At 36.4% G+C, this 19339-nt stretch overlaps 1 protein-coding gene across 7 annotated transcripts in view; it reads right to left on the reverse strand.

Moving 5' to 3' along the window:
• Positions 1-19339, reverse strand: part of LOC135688603 (uncharacterized) — a 27322-nt gene continuing 7983 nt past the window's right edge. For 3 of the 7 annotated variants that reach the window (XM_065205536.2, XM_065205535.2, XM_065205537.2), the window contains exons 2-10: positions 18065-18159; positions 13800-13878; positions 10651-10773; positions 8850-9075; positions 6497-6538; positions 5116-5304; positions 3476-3529; positions 2270-2333; positions 1-1915 (exon numbers count right to left, since the gene is read on the reverse strand). In XM_065205536.2, the coding sequence (XP_065061608.2) occupies positions 1843-1915; positions 2270-2333; positions 3476-3529; positions 5116-5304; positions 6497-6538; positions 8850-9075; positions 10651-10758 (756 nt within the window). In that variant the 5' untranslated portion in view covers positions 10759-10773; positions 13800-13878; positions 18065-18159 and the 3' untranslated portion in view covers positions 1-1842. Of the gene's footprint in view, positions 1916-2269; positions 2334-3475; positions 3530-5115; positions 5305-6496; positions 6539-8849; positions 9076-10650; positions 10774-13799; positions 13879-15913; positions 17851-18064; positions 19322-19339 lie in introns of those variants that run through there. The other 4 variants (XM_065205538.2, XM_089114016.1, XM_089114017.1 and 1 more) reach the window with 4 other exon arrangements.

The raw sequence follows: 19339 nt of genomic DNA on the forward strand, positions 1-19339 counted from the left end.
TAACGTTAGATGAATCATTTCATATTAATACAGACATACAAAGACTTGCTTAAAGCTCAATTTTACAACAACAAGTTTTTAGTCGAAACAAAGCTGCCATTATTATAATACAAGACTTCACCTTACCATTCCTAGACTAATACAAGAGGTCATTTTTAAGTACCCGAAAGGGGGCTAAGCACAATACGTTTAATGTTAAGGGATGTTCAGAAGTATTCAGTCCAATTGAGACTGATGATTCCTTGCAGTGATAACTTGGATTTAAAAATGACTTTGAAAAAAGCAAACATATGAGTATACTAAAGTTTTCACAGTAGACAATTTCGCGTTCATTTTCACCTTAGGACTCCGTTGATAACATTCTCAATGATAAGCGGCACTGATTGGGCAACCTCTACAGTCATGTGCTCGCATTTCTGATTGGCCTATTTCGATCCACAACTGGGTATATATATATATTTCCTAGCGTAGTGTTTTGATCTATGTTCTGACGTTTTATACTCTGAAGAGTGTCAGACGAAAAGCTTTAGCTTACTCAAATGTGTGCTTTTTTCAAAACCATTTCCAAGTTTTGTACCACCACCACCACTACTGCTCCTGTGATAGGGTCCTTGCCCAAAATAAATCGAGTATTGCTACCCCCCTCCCTTAAGCCCTTCGGCTAGCCAAGACTATTTTGATTCTGAAGTTTCCGTAAAGGCGAAAATAAAAACGTTGAAGTTGCTTTCTTGGTTGCAAATTGTCAAGCATATAGCCTCTTAACAGCTTGGAATTCTCGGGTCAATAATTTGTGAAATTCGATAACAAGCGAGAGCCTTTCAAAAAGCTACTTTCCACGCTAACTAGTTACCTTAAGTGTTTACGCAGAAAATGATCCCATTCAAAAATGAAAAATATGCTTTCTCTTTCCCATTGCATGAATTTCTGCATTAATGGGACTAGTTTTTCGAATTCCATGTTGGCTTTATAGGTGTGATTAAATCAGCGTATCAAATAACTCCTGTAAGCCCATTTTCATGCTGGAAATAGTATGGAAATGGTATTACTGTGCTTAGAACCCAGACTATGAAGGTAAAACCCAATTTCGAGGACCGGTTTCCAGTATCCCATTCTTAAAGTAGCATCAAGGGGTTTCTTTCTTTTCGTTTCCTCTAAATGTATTTCACTATACGATAATGCCCATAAATCTTTAGTTTCGGGGTTTTTTTTCATTAATCAGTAATAACATATCCTGATGGGCCAATGCTGGGGACGGTTACCCCAGTCTAAAAATAGCAATTGGGGGCATTTTTGGCTTCTGTCGATTCGGCATCGTCATCACCATGTCAAATTACCCCCGTATACCTATTTTCATGCTGGCATCAAAATTTGCATAATTCAAGTCAAATACTGTGCTAAGAGCCCAGACTACAAGTCTTGCCTGAAAGCGGAGCCTAACTGTAATAGGAGCTACATTGAATAGCTTCGCGTATTCGAGTCTTACTTTTAATGTGACTGTCAACGGTAATCAACTTTAAGTGGAGCCGAGTGTATTAAGCGAGACAGAATGTTTTTCCGCGTGACCTATATGCCATTAACCTAAACTGTCACTGTCAGCATTCCAGAGCCGAGGTGGTGTGGAAGAGTTACCGGGCAGATACCATAGTAAGACCACGACCGTTGAGCGTCCCCAGGAATTTTGGCAAAAACTATAGCAGCGAATTTGTAAGTATTTTACCAACTAGATTGTTGCGAGAAACTTGCTGTTGGCGATAAGAATATTCTGTTCCAGATTTTAGTGTGATATTGACATAGAAATATTATACAAGTACTTTTAACTCGAGTGGCGTCACCATGGATATCCTACGATTGCTCAGTTTTAATTTCATCCTTACAGGAAGTTGCTCGGCAAAAGACATGTTCATGGATGCAGAAACTGAAATGGAAATCAAGAAAGAAATTGTGTAAATACACAATGAATGATTACTATGTTATTAATAAGAATGTGAAGAAGCATAAATGTAATATTATGTATGAATTTAAAGATAATAAAAACTAAATCAAAAGCCATAAAAATAGAAGTAAGCAAGTTTTAGGCAAGCATAGCAAACTGGAATATACTTCAGGGATAATCTTAAGCTTTTGACAATCATAAAAACTCAGATTTTACAACAAAAACAAAAAAGACGATAAACTGAAGGCTAGAAAGAAAAAGAGTATAAATTATTTTTAATTATTTCATGAAAATTATACAAAACATTTGATATAAAGAAAATATTTCAATAATTACCAAATTTTACATTTCAGAACAGCCACGTGTTGATTTGGGACTTCCTTTCCATTTATGTAGCAACCTATGAACAGAAAAATAGACAATAACTCTACAGTAAAATCAAATACAATTTTAAACTTTAGCTTGATATTCGAATATAATATGGTTGGTTGCTGACTAGGTGTATTCAGAGTTTGCATCTTAGAGTTTATATTCAAAATAATGTTTCAAAAGCGTTCGAGGAAATTCGATCTGGGCTGTGGGCTAAATGTCATTTCAAATTTCCACACTACTCTGTCTATACATTTTGATGATAGCAAAAGGCCCTTTGCGAACTCGTGACTGTCGACTCACCTTCTTTCATATTTTTTAAATATATATTTCCTAGCTTAGTGTTTTGATCTATGTTCTGACGTTTTATACTTTGCAGAGTGTACGACTCAAAATGTTTGCTTTTCTCAAAGCCATTTCTAACTGCTGTACCATGAATCGATTGTTTACACCTTTTTATAACAAGCAAAAATGACATAACACACATAATCTTTTAACAACACATAAGTAAAAAACCTTTTGTTAAGGGGTATATCAACGGTGTTCTTTCTATGTCTTTGTGTTTCAATTCTGCCTAAAGTTACCTTATATTTCAATACAATTATATTGGTTTTTTATCAAATTTCACCCTTGAAAATTTGCGGAAAAATTGAATTTATTCAAAATCTTGTTTGACAGAAAATCCCAAAAAATGACAAATAAAAGAAACAGATAATTCAGGCAAGAGAAGCTAGCAAATAACTGACTATCCTGTTACTCTGGAGCAAGAGCAATTATAACAACACTGACAAAATGCAAAATAATAACACTGATTTTAGAAGAAAAACTGGATAATTTAATCAGGGGTCTTAAAACAAGGTGATAATCAATGAAGTCACGCGTGCCGTACGTCGAAAATGAATAAAATTGGATGAAGGGTTCAGCTCGAAACGTTGTATCAAATATTCATTTCTTGTACAAAGTCGATATTTTATTTTCCCAAGTCTTAAAACAAGGTCCCTTAATGCAAACCTTAAAGCGGCGACATGCCTAATAATAACCTCGTTTTAGAAGGGAACATTGGATTAAGAGGTATGAAAATTAGGCCCCTCGATGTCGATGCATATTTCAATATAACTAAATCATACAAATGAATATTGGAAATTAATACAGATTCAGAATATTTTTCCTTGCCTTTAGCAGGAGCTGATAGATCTTTTTCACGAGTTTCGGCGAAATCGCTTGAATCTTCAGTTTTAATGAAAAATAAAACATTTCATAATGAAGCGTTAAAGGATATATACATAATGAATAAAAGCATTTAAAATATTATTAAAAAATAAAGATGGAAGATTAATCTTCTTTTTTCTGCTAGCATTTTAAGTGGGATCTTTTTAGATTTCGGTTGTGATAGGAAACAGGATAATGAATACAGTAGGAAACAGGGTAATGGTGTGGTAGTTCGACACTTCCGAAGTGTTGTAAAACTTCCTTCCATCCACAAGTGATTATCGATTTACAACCTTCCATTACTCAAACGACGAGGAACTATACCATATAAAGAGAAACAATGTCCGATGGAAATGATGGAGTCCTACAAGGATGCCTACTGTCTCCAGGACCATTTCTGAAATTGTTATACGAAGTAATAATGTTGAGACACCATCAAATTATATAGAATACCAGTAAAAAATTCGGAGTATACGGACTATATTGTTCTCAACGCGTAAAGAGGAGTTTTAGAAGGAGATCGCAAATTTCACAAATTTTGAAGACAATCAACCAGGCTTATCCAACAAAGCCATAAACCGTAACATAGTATATAAACAAATAATAGTATTTTCCTCCAACTTAAGGGGGTTAGCCCCACTCCTAGCTTCTTTCCGGCCTCAGGCCTGAAGGGTTTTGGAAGAGAGGAAGGAAATATCAGGGCGGTTGATTTTGGTTTTAAAGAAAGACAATAGGTTTTAAGTGGTAACAGATTTATCAGAGTTAAATTGGTCTGGGATCTGGGGAAGTCTAGAAGATCTGGGAGGACAAGTTTTGAGGCGGAGTTCATGATTTTGGCAAAGAGACTTGAAAAGGGTGAGCACTAGAAGAGTATCTTGTATCATGTACATGTTTCAGGTAACCAAGATCATATCTCAAATTTAATTAATAAACCAATTGAAATTGGGTGTGGTCTGGCGGCAAGAGCTGATATTATCCACTGGTTCTGGACTCTCGGCTTTCGTTTTATTATATTTGGCCTGTCTTATTCCGTGGCTGTTAACCACGTGGGCTCACGCTAGCATGAAAAGCAAAAAGCCGAGTTTTGTCAAAAGGTGATGTGCCAAGAGAAACTCCCAAATGGAACCTTTACGGTTTATCTCGCAGGAAATGTACCCTATCTACAGGAAATGTACGCAAACAAAGCTACCCTATCTATAAATCTTGTCTTGTGGGCCGGTGTACATTCATAAATCTTATCTTCACTTTCAAACGCTTCCAACCCTTCCAACAAAACCAATGAAGCAATAGAATCGCTTTAAGGAAGAAAATGTGATCTGATGAACAAACACGTCTAGAAAAGCAACGGCATTCGATACTGTGAAACAGGAGAAAATAATCCACTTTAGGGCTGAACGGCTCAACCTGCGAGAAATTTAATCTGGAGTAGCTATTCAGCCTTCTCAGAATATTAAACTTCCACCAGAAAGGAGCACAAAGGATGTTTAAGGTAACTAGGCGTAAATCCAAAAAATTTAACAATCCTGAGGCAGTGCATATATTCATATAGCTGACAAAAGAGCAGCAATGGCAAATAAAAACTCTGAAAGCTTTTCAATAATTACCTTTCGTTGTCTTTCTTCTTAAACATACCCCTCTATTTGGCATTTGTTTGAAGGGGTCTTCTTCCTCTTTTATCAGGCAAAAGTAACCAGCTGGACAACCGATAGGCTCAATTCCTGGAAATTTGCTTGTGCTGCAATCAATTTCTGGGGAATGCCCCTTTCCATCTCCTTCTATAAGCCAAGCACTACCTGAAAATAACAATCAGATGCCAGAATAAAAATGTTCATGTAATAGCAAAATATTTCTTCTACAGACTACAATTCCACCTTAATAACAAATACAGACCATTACCAACTGGCCACATAAATACAACCAAATGCATTGTTTTTGATGCTGGGTTATGATGGCATAAAACAAAATTGTCATAAAGTGCTCGATACCGTAGAGGCAGGGCTGTATACATTATTTAGTGTATAGAACAGGACGGATTAGCAGTTGTCTGATGATTGTATTAAAGGCAATCTGTCTCGTTGTGGATTGGTTAACGAGAACAATAGCTGGAACAATAGCCTAAACACGATTCCAGCGCTTCGCCACATTTTTTACAATGCGATAAATTAAAGGGGGACTGGAAAAAATAAAAATCCCTTTGTTCTTATAACCAATCAACGTCGTGACCTTTAAACGTGCGACTCAGACTAGCAACTTAGAATAGCACTTATTTTTCATAAGAATGCTGTAAATTTTGTCTAGCCGTGATATTCTTAAGAAAATTTAGTTTTGAGCCTTAATAGTATTGTTATCTGATATGATTTTAGGAAAACATCGCTTGCTCTTGAATAAAAACCACGCTTTTTTAAAAAATGAGATATGTCAGTCATGGGATTCTCTGTTATCAAGATAAAATAAAGATTCAGAATTTTATCTTGAATACTCTTAAAATATTCTTAGAAATTGGATGGCTGCATACCTGATTATACTTATAAACAACGTTCTTATAAGAAAAGAGTGTTAAGCATTTATCAAGGGTTAACAAGATCGAAGAGTGTGAGATTATTAAGATGTTGTATAGCACTTTAAAGACAATGTATATTTGAAAATGGCTTTGTAAAAAGCAAACATTTTACGACTTGACTTAACGATTGCCGTCTAACACTCTTCAGAGGTACTCTTTATTACTTTTCGGTCCTTAATCTGATATCTTATACTCTGAAGAATGTCAGACGAAAATCTGAAGTCACGCTTTATAATTTTTGCCTTTTCAAAGCCATTTTCAAATTTTGTACCGCCAAAAAATTGCACACAATTCATATTATGTTTTTATTTTATACGTTGCATTTTTTGCATATTTATACATCCGACAAAAATAGATAGAAGCCTGACAGAATGGTATACTTGTGTTATTGAATTATTGCATAAATAGATATTATAATAATTTACCTCCAACTGTTAAAGGTTGTGGCTCCTCAATCCAGTCGGTGGCTATGAAAAAAAAACGATGATTTTATAATGATAAATTTATCCAAAATAGTTTTCTTTTAGCCTGTGTTTTCTTGGTTTCAAAGCTGAAATGGCTTGTAGTTGTAACTCTGGGTTTTTTTGCGACAAAGGATATCATTCGAAAAATTTCTAATTTTTTTCTTTGGATCAAAATAGGCCAAAACTTATGAATATCTAGGTCTGTAGTAAACTTATGTAAGGAAAACTGCTTTTTTATCACAGCAGTGCACTTGACATTATATGAGGATATGATCAATGAATTCACGAGATTCTTTCAGTGCAAATTTTTATTCCTCTTGGTCACATTCTTGCAATTAATCAGATTGTTGCATGCTTTTAATAAGAACCCCAGAAATTGTAATTAGTCGTCTAGTTTCAATTGGTTTGCATAAACTGTTGACGTTTAGAGTGATCAAAAGTTAAAGGCCTTCCTGTGTACACTGATTGAAGAAACCATATTGCCTTTGTAGGCGAGATGGTGGCGGGAAAAATTAATCAGGTAAAATGGCAGAATAGAATTGGATAATTATGAATACCCTGGGAGCCAGAGTCTCCATAGTTTAGTTTTTGTTTTCGGGAGATGAATCATGACCGTCTTCCAGACCTGCACTAGCCCCCGTTTCAGTGTTATTGTCCGTGCGCATTATCACTTAAAGCCCTGGCGGGAACTTTTGTGGTCCCAGACACAAGAGCTTGCGAATACTGTTATTAATGCGCATGTGCTATGACCCTGCAACACTGATTGGTTAAGACGATATTGTTTCGAAACAAAGGTCTGAAGGTTTCGTCTCCCGAATAAGTTCTGGAAGTATAGTTTGAAATTTGAGCGTTCATATTTTGTAACAGCGGTCTAAAATACTCAAATCCCAGTTTCTTGAGGCTCTGCTACCCAGGGTAAATGATGACATGAGCCTGTATTCGAAATTTAGCGCATAAAGCCTGATTAACACGAGACGAATTTTTCGCGCGAAGCGAATTTTTCGCCACGAATTTTTTAGCTGCGAATTTTTCTCTCGAATTCGAAGTTCAATTTACACTGGCGGAAATTTGTATGCGAATTCGCTGCGAGTATTACAAAAGAATATAGCGACTGTCCGAAGAGTGCTCTAATCAGCAAGCTTTAAATTTTAAATTTATCAAAAAGCGAGCAAAACAACAAAAAGCGATACTGAATTAGAAAAATTTATTTAGGACGTCTTCAGAAGGGGGAATTCCATCTTTCGGTAAGAGAGATTTACGTTTACATTTATAAGACCAGGATAACTTCTTCAAATACTTTCAAAGGTCGCCATCGAAGCTTTATGAAACTTTCAAGCCAGTTTTCGTCAATTTGAACTTCAAATGTTTGAATATTAATCTGATATGAATCCACATACATGGATTGTGTACAAGGAACAGGAAATGAATAATTACCAACCTATTTTATTGACGTTTTAAAGGTGAGTGTTTGAGAAAAAGAATGCGGAATAAACGTAGGTCTTCTGAAACCAAAACAGAAGTCAGGTGTCTTCCAAAGCTGTTCTGATTGGTTTATTTTACAAGGCGAAAAATTTCGCAGTGAAAAAGTAGGAATGGTTTCTGGAGCCCCCCCAATAATTGTCAAACTGTAGTATGTTTCCTTTATAACAGTGTACTGTATGAGAAGGAGAACAATGGGCAGCCCCCCCCCCCCCCAATTTGAATTTCGTTCCGACGGCACTGCGGCTTGATAGTTACTTCCCAACAGTAGCTAGAAGAAAGAGTATTGATACACTGGAAGAAAAAATTATGCTATAATGATTAGAGATTTAGCCTTTAGTTTGTTGTGGTTGAAATTTTTTTACGCAACACTAGTCCTTCATAACTTCACATATATTAGACCGTGGTCGTTCAATTGGTGTATTTCTTAAGACAAAATGGAACTTCTTTCGTCGAGGCCGTCTCAGATTCTCTGAAAAGACGGCCCTCTGACCTACAGAACGAGGTTCCGAGAGGACAGCAGAAAAGTATGCCTATTTACCGTTTCCAGCGTCTATTTTATACAGGAAAGGGAATTTAATACGTCACGTATCCAGAATAACAAGGATCACAATAAATAAGCATAGAAATAAAAACAGTTGACTTGTATTTGCAGCATATCAATCTCTTCAACGTTAATTATCATCCAAGATTATAGAATTCATTGTTCCTCCTTAACAGAATGAAATCTTTCAGACGCTTGGTTTGGACTTTTACTTACGATAATAGTTGGCAGATGGGAGGCTCGATTTTGGAAATGAGGCATTCAATTTCAATGGCATCATAGAAAACTTACCAACAGCTCTCCGAACTGGCTGTGGAACAACACACTTGTAAATACAGCCAGAAGGACAGCACTTTAGGCCAGGGCCACACTCCGAATCTCCATTGCACAAGTTGTATTCATCTCCACAGCCATTAATTTTCTCGCTTGTTTTTACAATGAAATTGTCTCCTTCTATGTTCCTTGGGCAGAAGAGTTCCTGTGGACTGGTTCTCGGACTTTTCAGGAAACGCAAAAGCTGAAATTGTAAATCGAACAACATTCGCAAGATAACAACATTAATTTCTGGATAGGAAAGCCTATACTGTTAAATGCGTTTTGACTAGTCCAAACAGACATCGCTTCGGACCCATAAGGAGTCCTTCTTCAACTAGTTCATGAAGTGATGCTCCAAAGATGTTGACACCTGGAAGCACCTTAAAGGAAATTATCACTTTAACATTAGTGATTTAACTATCTTTTGAATGAAAAGATTGTTGTCCATTTTTTGGGCTATTTGCTATATATATAAAGAAACTCGTACCCCCCCCCCCCTCCAAAGCCCTCCAGATCTTCAAGGCCATCAGTTCCTCTAAATCTTTCAGAACCTCTAAGCCTTCACAACCCTTGTGACCTCAGGACCGACCAGACCTTTCAATTTTTTCCAACCTTTCAGATTTTCAAGGCCCTAAAGACCATCAGAAGCCCTAAGACTCTCCGGATCCTCCAGACCTTCCAGACCCTCCGGACCCTCAAGATCCTCCGGACCTTCAAGACTCTCCGGATGCTGAAGACCCTCGGGACCTTCCCAGACCTTTTAATTTCTCCGAAATTTTCAGACCCTCCATACATTCGAGCTGCTCACTGGTCTTCGATGTACAGAAAAAATTACTAATAAAAATACTAGGGATAATGCAACACTGTTGATTTGAAAGAATAGTAAATAGTGAAAGAATAAAGAATGCTCCCACTATCAAAAGGTTCATGCATTGTAAAATCAACGTCATAGAATTTAATTGCACATGATACAATTTAATTAATCTAGAATAACAAATTAATCTAGAATTTAATTGCACATGTGAATATGATACAAGATTGTGAATGCCAAAGAACCTTCCAACAACTGCTCGTATCCTTAACCAATTCAGGGCCATGTTTTATTTCTTTAAATGGACTGATGATAACAGGATAGATCATTTTCAAGCATCCAATCAATCAACCAATCGACCAATCACTTTACTTATATCAATCAATTACTACAACGAATTGACAAGTAATTCAACTCAATCCAATCGACCAACAAATAAACATATCATTTAGAACCAGGAACTCGCCAAATTTCACTATGTCCACAATTGTTAGAAAAACTTTTAAAAAAGACTTCAACAAATTTCCCTTGATTTTCTTCTACTTTAGAAGCAATGAAGAAACCAGGAACAAAGAACAAAATCTAACCGAATGCAGTACTGAAGTTTTTACAGTGTCATAGTAATTAGTTTAAGTATTCAAATATGCTGACATCATAGACAAATCAACAATAATCGGGAATCTTTTGTAATAGAAGGGTGAGAGATTCAATATTAACTAAAATTTAGTCTTTCTTGCCCAAAACTCAGAACCTGTTTACATTTCAGCAGGTTGTGATAATTTTTATGGATAAAGATAACTTAGCGATATTTAGATAGGCACTCCTTTTTTAGAAGCAAATATCACTACCAGGACCTTTAAAAGAACGGCTTTGAAAGAAATAAAACAAGCAAAGCCTTTCTAGTGACTCTCCCCTATGCTACAAGTCTAGAATGAGATATGTTCTTTAAGCATAATAATGACAAACCGAATTTTTAGCTTTCTTTAAGTAGATTCTTCTTGGTCGGCCAAAGCACTGCATTATAGCAAGAAGAACGAAAACGAGATGAAGGAGATGAGCCAACCTTTGCTTCATCGTGTCAGGTTTATTCTGCAAAAAGAAAAGAAACAAAGTCGAAAATTGATTTTTGACATCCTTTTATTGAGCAGACGAGTTAATGAAGATGACTGGAAACCGTTTAGTTGTGAAGTGATCAATGACCAAGGGACAGCGACACACCATTTGGATGCTTTAAAAACGTGAAATTCGAAGTAGTAAGCTAGAAGTGTCTTGTTCTACATACGATAACTTACGAAGTATCACGTATATTTGAATTATAGGCACATGAGGCCGGAACCCCTATCAACAGGGAACCTGTTACCCTGGGTACCAGACTCACTTTATATAAAATAAGAGAGTCTGGTTCAGTGCGTCCGGACCTCGTTTCGGTGGATTTATTTGAAAGAACTTTAGTCAATTTAACAGACTGGAAACTAGGCCTGTAAAACCAGACTGACTGATCTATAACAAAGATACTCGGTAGTCAGTGGAGTTTTGGGAAATCTTAAAGCAAATGTATTTCATATAGTTCTGTAAAGTTGACATTATTAACACAGTAATAATAAACTTTTCTGTCTAAAGATTCCAATCAAATCAGGTGTAAGACGCCAGTTGGCAACAAAATTATCTGCGAAGCATGAAATTAAAGCTAGCACAATGCAGTTGTAAAATGTTAACCATTAATAGATTTCGTACATAACTAAACATAAGTTTTTTTAATTTTCTTCATAAATTGTGTGTGCTTCCTTAGTCTACTTCTCATTATTGTGAAGGCAGCGCGCTTGGTCACCGCGCGCGGTGGTTAGCATCAGCACGTTAGAAGTTCATTACAGCAAAAATGAAAAGCCCCGTATGCCGGGGCGAAATATTAGCCATAACTGATTTACGTGTGTTTGTTGTTGTTTTTTCTCGGCACCTTGCGGTGTTTCTTGTTTACTATATTTCACAACAAGGCCTAGTTTCTTGACAATGAAAGACACTGCCTGAAATATCAAAGACTTTCAAAAGCCAGTTGGCAATATGGCGAGAAGTCTCTTCTCTCTACAAACAAGGCTTTCAATGCTGTTAACTGTTCTGTCTTAAGTTCCACAACATGCGAAAAATATTCTTTGAGTACAGTTTAACAGCGTCTTCAATCTCAATCTTTACGGTCGCCAGTAATTTATGTTGTGTCCTGTTCAACGTTTTACACCAGAGCTACGTGTTTTGTTTCGCTGTGACCTTTGAACGTACAGAAACCTGTACACTTGCTCCTAAATGGTTAATATCAGCACACCAGAACGAAAATGGGGCGCACTAGACCAGACTTTCTCTTATTTTGTGTAGAGTGAATCTGGTACCCAGGGTAGGAGCCTGTGGACATTTCGACACATTTCAAGCCAACACAACAATTAATTTTTAGAATAAGAAATGTTATATCTGTATTAGTTGAACAGAGTCACAATCGAAGCTCTCTGATCATTTCGTTAAAGTGATTTTCATATAATCAGTAGCAAAGCTATCCAATGACTTAACGATTAACGTTGCTGTTTCGTTTTGAATTTGTACATATTCTCGTCAGTTCTTGTGATGATTTTATAATCGATACTAGGGTTTTCAAAAGGTATAGTAGATTCTTTTTACTGTTGTTTACTTATTCTCGATCATATTAATATTTTATACTGTCATTTTCTACTCTACTAGCATTTGTTACTGCCTAGCTCCCGAAGGCAGCTATGCTTATCGAGCAGTGACCGAAACCTTCCTCTCGATAGAACCACTCCGCATAATTCCTACACCTGGAATAACAGAGAACCGGCGACTCTCTTCACTCCAAGTAAATGTTTGGTCTAGGCATGGCGAGGACTCGAACTTCAGACCCTTGGGTCTGAATGCCGCGAACCTAACACATAACCATCCTCACATTGAATTTGTTGGCCAGCCTAAACTTTGGACATATGGCGCAACTGTCGCATCAAATCTAAAGATATCAAGAAGCATAAGTAAAAATACAAAATAATTGCACCCTTTGTGATTAAAAGGGTAGTCGAATGAAGCTTCTATTATATTTGATTTGAAACTTCAATGTTTGAACAGAACACCTTACAGCCTATGCTAAGTTTGACTACCTTTTAATTCTTGATGGTGTAATTATTTTGTATACCATTGAAAGTCGACATGTTGACATTTGAGACATACGACAGAGGAGACTTGAAAAGGGTCAGACATCGGGTCAGTGGATTAACGATTGGAAGCTTTTTTGCCCTCTTGCCACGTGTCTAGCACAACAAAAAGGTTTCCAGGAGCTGATGAAATTGTCATACAAGCAGTGTCGTCTAGAGGGGGAGGGGGCAAGGAGCAAATTGCCTTAGAGCCTCGTGGTCTAGAGGCCTCATAAAACAATAAATTCCGCTTTCACATGGAATTAATTAGAAGGAACAGAATTTTGCCTTACTGATTAAAATAAAAAATTGAGCTTTTTCAAAGATTGCAAGAAAATTAATGAACTTAAGCTTATATAAAGGGCATAGTCGCAAAAATTTTATATTTGCGCAATTATATCCCGGGTAAAAATCCCTTACAGCAAAACCTACGTTTTTTTATAAAAACCAGTAAACATATATTTAGGCTGACTGTTCCCTATTTCTTCGAAAATCTGAGGCTGGATTTTTCTTAATTTTTTCTTAAATAAATGCGGTGTAAACAGTGCAATTGCTAGCATTTTCGCTCTAAGGAGGTGCTCAGGCCTCATTTGCCAACAAAGTGAATGAGCCAATTTCATTTGCCGACAAGTTTGAATATTCACCGAAAAAGCACCCACACATGGCTAAGAATCCTTGTTTTTGAGATGAAACGTTATTCAAAATTCCATTTTACAGTAGCTCAGCCTCAACTTGTTCGTAATTTGTTATTAACTTTCAAACAATTTTGAGGCTCGTGTTCTTATAAAATTGTTCTTATGAAAAAAGAATGTACCCAGTAACAAACACAACGGTCTTTGGAACGATCGTTATACTTGCACGAGCTTAGTCATTCCAACTACCCCTATTCGACAAAAAACACTATGAAACAAATACACGAACTGAAAAGCATCTTACCAAATGATGTATTGTCCACTTGCTCGCCAGACCCTCGACGTACCAGACAGGATAGTCAGTGGAATTTGCAGACTGCTATCTGTGAAGCGGGGAAACAAATGCTTCACTATTAAATAGACTTAGCGATATTGCTACTTTACAAAAACCGATACGCAAAAATAATCCTTTAATCCTGTTAGATTAAGCTGAAGTATGCGAGAAAGTACTTCAGATCAGGTACGGTGAATACGCAAATTGTGAGCTAATGATTGGTCTAAAACTTGGAAATTCACCTCAGAATTAGTGATCATCCTCTAGGGTGGAGATGGGCATTAATTTGTAGATCATGTTAGAAGAACTCTTGTGACAATATACTTATTGTTTGCTGAGGGTGCTTTAAAACTCTTCAAAAACCAGGAACCATCTGACAATTGGAACAAATGGCTTCTGTCAGGGGCGGGGCTATAGGATGGATTGGGGTGGACATGTCCACCACCCTTTTTCAAAGATCGATGTTAATCTTGGACGATATCCAAAATTGATAAGGAAATCACGGGGGGAAGAGGGGTGAATCATGTAAATAATTTTTCTGCTTTGATGATAAAGGTTTATCCGAAAGTTCATTCAGTGATCCTGTACGTTCTTCAACGAAAAAAAATATTTTTGAAGCTATAAAGAACAAATTTCATGACATCTTTATAATAAAGCTCAACAATACGAAGGGGTAAATTTTTGGGCAATCCCTCTGATTCCATGTCCATCCAACCCATTAAAGATTGATTATCAATGTATTTCAGCGTGTTGTACGTCGAGAAATGAGCAAATATCCATACAATTAAATAACGACTTTGTAAACGAATGAAAAATATGTATGACGTTTCGAGCATAACTCTTCATCAAGTAAAATGAATAGAAGAAAAAGATATTATTTATAAACCTGGTTCTCTTATTCCTAATGGTCATAACAAACAATTTTCGTATCTTTCCTAACCCAGCTATCATTATTTTATATCTTATCTCATCTATATACTTTTCACCCCCCTCACATATTTCCACCTCGTCTCAAACGTTCTACGTTGCATTCCTACCACGTTTTATATAGTTAACCTTTCGAGTCCATTCTCTTTTTAAAGCCTGGTTTCCATATAACTTTTATGCGTCGGCGATACGTCGGCGATGCATCGCCGATGATTCTCTTCAGACTGATTTCCATATAACTTTAGGTGTCGCCGACGTATCGGCGACACTCTGAACCCAGGCCTCCTTCGGAGCCTATTGGCGGGTAAGTTATCAAAATGGCAGCTGCCAGCAACAAGCGCTTTTTGCTACAAACTTTCACTCATCGGCGACCTGTCGGCGATGCATCGCCGAAGCATAAAGGTTATATGGAAACCAGGCCTAACCATTGCTATTAGTATTCTTTTTACCCCCATGAAGAGTTATGCTCGAAAACGAGGCCGGGGAAGACCAAGAACGAGATGGAAGGATAACATCAAGAGTGACATGCAGGAACTGAGCCTGACCGGGGAAGATGCAGAGGAAAGAAAACAATGGAGATGGAGGATTCGGGCGACCAACCCTGATTAATCGGAATAAGGTCTAAAGAGAAGAAGAAGAAGAAGAAGAAGAAGAAGAAGAAGAAGAAGAAAAAGAAAAAGAAGATAAAAGAAGAAGAAGAGTTATGTTCGACACGTCCTTCTTGTCTTTCATTCGTGTACAATATCGCTATTTAATTGTATCAATTTCCAGCCATTAAAGGTTGGGACCATAATTGGTTTCTGCGCCAATGCAGAAAAACCTCATTGATTCACGATATTAAATTTCAGAAGCCAGAAACATGTCCTTCCATCCTCAAGCAAAAATGCGAAAACTCTCAAACCTTCCTCAAAAAATAATCAAGACAGGGTGTGATCTGGGCAAAACCTGAAAGTTTTTTTCAACGCTGTTCCATGTGGCCATCAGCTGCACGATGGCAAAATTTACGGGCCTGACTTTAATAAGAGGAAGGGGATAAAGAACCAATTTTTAAAAGAAGTGCAATTTTGCAGCTGATTACGCTGTATGATTAACGAAATTGTAGAAAATATTAATATGATCGAGGATAAGTAAACAACAGTAAAAAGGATCTGCCATACCTTTTGAAAACCCTAGTATCGATTATAAAATCATCACATGAACTGACGAGAAGATGATAGCAAATGCTAGCTGGTCAAAGCTGTGGAAACTTCGTCCAGGGAGATAAAGTTGCAATCTAATTCCTATGATGAATTCTTACTTGCTTTGGTTTGTCAGAATTCAGTTGAAATTCAGCGAGAGCCGGTAAACTGTTGATATCCATGACAAGAATGTACATTGATTGTGTGTCATAAGCAAATGATGCTATCATATAGCCAGCCAACAGCTGACTACAGACATGGACGCTCAACGATACGGTTGCTGAGGGGTGTAACATTTCAATTCCATAACTGATTCCGAAAATTCATAGAGGTAATTCAGTCAAATTCAAAATCAAATTCATTGCTATTTGACAACAGTTACATAGATCGCATCAAGATTTAACCAAAAAATTATAATTTACTTGTATTACTCGTTCGAAAGAATAAAAAATTTACAGATTGTCATCTTGATAAAATGACATAGTTTTGTCAGAAAGGCACGTTTTGGGATAAAGCTAGCTAACCGAAGTCTACAAAAATAACACATTCACCAGTTTTGATCTGTACCTCTCCTTTAGAGCGCAATAAAACGTAAATTTTCACCAACAACAATTTGTGCTTTCAATGTATCAAGAAGGGTTCTCCCATATAACAAGGATAGTGGTGCTCGGGCTGTGGTACAAACTATCTACGCAAAAAGTAATTTCTAACATACAAATTGACCCCAAAAAAATATTTTTAGCCTTTCACAAAAGGTGTTTAGAATTTTTCCTATATATAAGGCCCAAAATTTAACCAAGAAAATCATGAACCCAAAAAAGCAATTGTTTAATTGACTGACCCAAAAAATTACCTTGCTCCAATTGTATTCCCAGACAGTGACCTGAGCAGCCCTATCCTGATAATATATGACTAGCCCCAATATCCCCAGCCCCCTGGAAATTGTATTTTGCGACTAAACTGTTTTAAAGCCCCTTCGCAACCAAGGAAAAAATAAGTACTTTAAAAAGATTCGTGGTTTTATCAAGATTTGCACAATTCTGCCTTTTATGCAAACTGCCCTGACTATCTCTCGAACGGCGCTTAAAGTCGCTTCCAATAAAAAGCATCCTATTAGCAAACTTTTCAAGCACTGAACATCCAATTAGCAGACTTTGTTGCATAAACGTCTTTATTATAATAATAATGGAATAATTAACGTCTTTAAATTTTAATAATAATCAATAAATTTCGTTTTCAATTCAACTTAAACTACAATTACAAATCTCACTATTACAAGGTGATTTCCAATCGGCTAGCCTGTTTTTACAAGAAAATACTATAACAATCGTAAGGTAAAAGGAAAAACTTAGAAGAGAAAAAAAACAACTAAAGTTAAAAAGGATGTAATTCCGGATTTGTCCATGGTTTAGTTTTGCAACAAAATATGTAGTACGTAGTACGGATGGCAATGTTGGAAAGTTTAGAGATGAGATACCGTTTTTGTTGTTGATCGATGGAGAGAGAGTCACACATTTTGAAGAAGGAGATGCAGGAATTGCCAAAGATGCCAAGAGAGCTCAAAGAAAGATTCACAAAAGAGACACATTTGAACTTCCGCTGTAAGTCAGATAGGAGAGAAGTAAAATACTTGCTGTGTTTTCTTGTTGCATTTGTGTCAAGATTGGATTCGAAGCCAACAGTTAGCTCTAAGATGTATAGGTAATTGTTGTTAGTCTTCAAAAGAATATCTGGGTGACGGTTTTCTCCAGTTATGATTGATGGTGAAAGATAGCCAGGTAAATCAGTGTAGATGGTAGATTCATTAACAGCTTTAAGAGACGTAGCTAGAAAGTTTAAGATAGAGTTATGACGCCAGGTGTATCGGCCTTGTTCCAGATATGTTTTGCAGCCAGCAACAACGTGAAGGAGGGTTTCTGGCAGAAAACAGAAAGAACAGTCAGAAGTCTGGCTCAAGTTCCACTTATAATAATAATAATAATAATAATAGTAATAACAGCAACAATGAAAATAATAATAATAATAGAAATATTTATACAGAGTGAAACCTTTTCAGTACCAAAGGCACTGCTATCAATAAGGACCCTGTGTTAGATAGTAAATAAAAAACATCAGTAGCAAACAATGTACCTTAAATTCCCTGCTGTGCGGTTGGTGTCTCGTTGGAACCTCACTTTAATATCTTTAGAGCTTGGTACTGAAGAGCCAGGTACTAAAATGATCCTCTGTTGAAATACAAAACACGAAATGAACACAGAATGAATGGAAAACAAAAATATTAAGAAACTGGGTGTGTTTCATTGATTGCCATGCTCTAAAAAGGAAAATAACTAATTTGATTAAACACTTTTATAGCTCATATAGCTTTACATCTCAATGTGGATTAGTATCCACAAATATCACAGAGTAAGTCTTAAAAACTCAAGGACAAATCCAAGGATTTAGAGACATCCTCGCCTGTCTCTCGCCACAATTACATTAGAAAATAAATTAAATACCCTGTGCAATTTTAATCCATATTGATCCTATATCACAAAAACCTGCATATTAGAAAGCGAAAATAGTTTCTAAATTAAAGAGAGTTATATGACAAATACTTGTAGGCCATCTTTACAAAAACTGGCTAGTAATTTTCAAAGTAATTTTGATAATATCACGATGATAGTAAAAAAGGCAAATTGCGGTTAAATAAACCTTTGGTTGGTTTCGGATTTTAATGAAGATTTCAATAACGTCTCAGTGACTTAATTAGGCAAGGACCAAAATCTGGGGCTTTGACTTACCTATTTCTTTGAGTGGATGCTTTATTTTTATGTTAGTCAGTTCATTCTGGCTTTCAAGAAGTTGAATATCAAAATTGGTAATTTAATTAACATAAACCGAAACAGTTTTGTAAGTAGAGATTCTTAAAAAGATATGTCCTGGTTAAGATAAGAGGATATCAGTGAACTGACATAGATAAAAAGGAATAAGAAAGTATCCAATTCTCTATCTACGGGGGCATAAAATTCGTTGGAAACAACAAAAGAACCTCGTAAGTAATTTTGTATATGTAAACAATCATTGAAAGTTTACAGCAAAATATTGAAAAAGGATGAAGAAAGAGAGAAAATAGTCTAAAATGGCTAGATATCCTGCAATGGTGGCACAAGTTGTCGCAGGGGATTAGGGGAATAAGCGTAGCTTTAGGGAAAACCTTGGAGCCAACGTCCTGCTTATAACATAGAAATGCCCCCATCTCTTAATCATGTTTTACCCTGCTTATAGTGCTTTTTTCAGAGGTAAATATAAAAACACCCAGCTCATTGGTAGAATTTCGAAGTACTCACAAAGTAATTTAAAAACATATTATTTTAAAAACAAGTGCGCTGGATAAACCAAGGCTCTTGAATAAACAACACTCAT

Source organism: Rhopilema esculentum, chromosome 19, assembly GCF_057945365.1.
Source record: "Rhopilema esculentum isolate cy_ngs chromosome 19, ASM5794536v1, whole genome shotgun sequence".
NCBI lineage: Eukaryota > Metazoa > Cnidaria > Scyphozoa > Rhizostomeae > Rhizostomatidae > Rhopilema > Rhopilema esculentum.